Source organism: Quercus suber, unplaced genomic scaffold (assembly GCF_002906115.3).
Source record: "Quercus suber isolate HL8 unplaced genomic scaffold, Cork oak 2.0 scaffold_145, whole genome shotgun sequence".
In the NCBI taxonomy this organism is placed as follows: Eukaryota; Viridiplantae; Streptophyta; class Magnoliopsida; order Fagales; family Fagaceae; genus Quercus; species Quercus suber.
The window spans coordinates 662097-664852 of NW_027069606.1; the positions used below are offsets into that span (position 1 = coordinate 662097).

At 36.2% G+C, this 2756-nt stretch overlaps 1 protein-coding gene across 2 annotated transcripts; it reads right to left on the reverse strand.

The window, feature by feature from the left end:
- Positions 1–1090: 1090 nt before the first annotated feature.
- LOC111986676 (scopoletin glucosyltransferase) lies at positions 1091–2750 on the reverse strand. Of its 2 annotated transcripts, XM_065776933.1 has the most exons (2): positions 2274–2430; positions 1091–2175 (listed from the first exon to the last, which is right to left on the reverse strand). In XM_065776933.1, exons 1-2 carry the CDS (start codon positions 2312–2314, stop codon positions 1278–1280), a joined length of 939 nt encoding a protein of 312 aa, XP_065633005.1. In that variant the 5' UTR covers positions 2315–2430; the 3' UTR covers positions 1091–1277. The 2 variants fall into 2 exon arrangements, with proteins under 2 accessions (XP_065633005.1, XP_065633004.1); XM_065776932.1 differs by having other exon boundaries at positions 1091–2750.
- Positions 2751–2756: the final 6 nt, after the last annotated feature.

Here is a 2756-nt window from a genome sequence, read left to right on the forward strand (position 1 = left end):
TTTATTATCTTTAGTAAAACATTAGTTTATATGTTTGCATGTAGTTTTTCCATTTTTATGTGTTTATTTGCATGTAAAATATTGTAAAACTTATAAAATATTTTCTATTGGTTGTAAAATCCTTTATAAAAAGTTATAAAACATTTTACCTTTTAAAAATTTTGGTAAAACAAACAATGGCTTCTCCCCATCCTATCTTGTGGCTTCTCCTCGCCCTATGTGCTCTAGTGACTATTGCTAGTAGGCCCGGTAATCAAAGCAATCATTCTAATGACCGGTGTCGGCAGTTCAGTCAACATACACCTTTTCAGTGACCGATATCGAAGGCCCAATAACCGGAGACACTATTCCAACCATTGGCATTGGCAATCTAATCACCAAACCTTAGGCACCAACGACTCCAATGGTTGAACCACTGGTTTTGGTGGTTTTCTTAAAAAATATTACTTGTCATACCAAACACATAAAAATGTTTTACATACATAAAATATTATACTTCAAAACAAACGAAGTGCAAAAGAAAAATAGTAAAGGTACTATGAATTTTACTACATAGTATTTACATACTAATATCATAATAAATGTGATTAGTGAACTTTAAAATATTAATACATTAAAATTTGAATTGCTTTCTTGTGATTGGTTAAACACAAATTTATAAGTTTTATATCGTAAAATTTGTGGTATTATCATTGGACAGTTGGACAGGTCCAGCAAAAATATGTTGAACAAACTCCATAAAAAAAAAAAAAAAAACAAAAACAAAAACAACTAGTAACCCAATAGAAATAATGCATCTTAATTATCAGTCTTTCCTAATAATACATAACATTGTAGCTCAATAAACTACTCTCTTTTTCAACAACGCTCATTCTCTCTCTCAAATTACCCCTTTCTCTTTGTAGCTCTTTATTTAATATTTAAATAAAATAGTAAAACAAATAGAAGGTCTTGTGGTTGCACAAGTAAGAAATGGAGTAGGCAATAAGGGAAAAGTAACTTTTTAAGTTAAGTTTAGCTAAACTTTTGCCTAATCCCCATGCAAATGCTATAAAAGTTGAAATTTAAGAAATACTAGACAACTAAACACTTATCTACAAATTATAGAATTATAATTTTGATTGGACTATCGATCACAAATTCTTAGGACAATGTCCTACAATTATTGAAAAACAAAAAAGCGAGTAAAAATATCACACACTAAACAGCAAGGATAAGAAATCCTTTTATATATATAATTATTAAAGAGTCATATAAGCAATTTTTAGCGCCAGAGATCAAAGGCAATACAACCTTAATTCTTCAATTAAAGCATTCAAATCAGAGTATGATGATCCTCCTTCTTCAACGGCCCTCCTTGCCATCTCTCCAAGTGCCTTGGCTCTGGCCGCTTCTTCACCCACCAAAATTTGCGTCATTGCCCTCTCTATTGCTTCCCTCTTGATACCATCTACTACTCTAGTCCATTGTTGAGCACCAACACTAATTCCAGTTTTCAGTACTTGAGTTATCAACTTCTCATTGTAAAACTGCTCAGAAGCCATAGGCCATGTGACCATAGGCACCCCTGAAGCCACTCCTTCCAAGGTCGAGTTCCACCCACAATGAGTCACAAATCCTCCAACTGCTTCATGATCAAGAATCAAAACTTGGGGTGCCCAACCTCTTATAATTAATCCTTTACCTTCCATTCTTTTCTCAAATCCTTTAGGTAGCCAATCTTCATCTTCTTTCTCATTTTTGCCTTTCCTCACAACCCAAATGAATTGTTGTTCTGAAGCCTCAATACCCATTGCAAGTTCTAAAAGCTGAGAGTCACTAAAATTTGGCATACTTCCCAAACAAATATAAATAACCGAATTGAGTTTCTTTGTACTAAGCCACTTTAAACATTCATGTTCATCAATGGAAGCTTCCTTTCCCCTTTGGGCTTTATCTTCAGCATCCTTGCTGCATAGTGAAACTGGACCTATATGCCATGCCTTTATTCCCAAAACTTTCCTGTAATGATCTGCATAAGCTGGCTCAAGCTCATAGAAGCTGTTAACAACCACCCCATAGCTTGTAAACTCTGACTCTATAGCTTCTTTCAACAACTTGTAAAAGTCTGTTTCAACTTCTTGCAGATAGAAATCAGGAAGTTCCATCCTTGTCAACTTTATCTCTCCTGGAAAGCTAGGAATGACAAAAGGTTCAGAATCAGAGAAAACTTTCTTGTGGGGTTCATATAGTTGCAAACTATGTTGTGAAGACAGGGAAAAAAAACTGGTTACCGAGAAAGCAAGCCTAGGAATACCCAAATTAGCTGCAACATCAGTTGCCCATGGAAAGAACATGTCGGCAACAAGGCAACTAGGTTGGTACTCTTCTAGTAGTTGCTCCAGTGGTTGTTGGAGCATTTTAGTGGCTTTGATAAATTTGTCAGACATATCTTCGGAAGTCACTGAGTCAACATTCTCACATCCTTCAGGCAGGCCAGCCTCTACAGCCGGGAACTTGATGATTTGGATATCAACGTTGGTGCCGCGAGTTTTGGAGAATATAGGCACGTTGCGAGGAGTAGTAACAATCGTTGCCTTCACACCTCGCTCTGCAAATAGCTTGGCCATGTCCATCGTTGGTATCAGGTGGCCATGGGCCATCAAAGGGAAGAAGAATATGTGAAGCTGACGACTTTTGCTACCCATAACACCTGGAACAAGAGGAAATAGAGAGGTTATTAGGGTAGGCTATATTTTGCAGTGTTGGTATGAGAA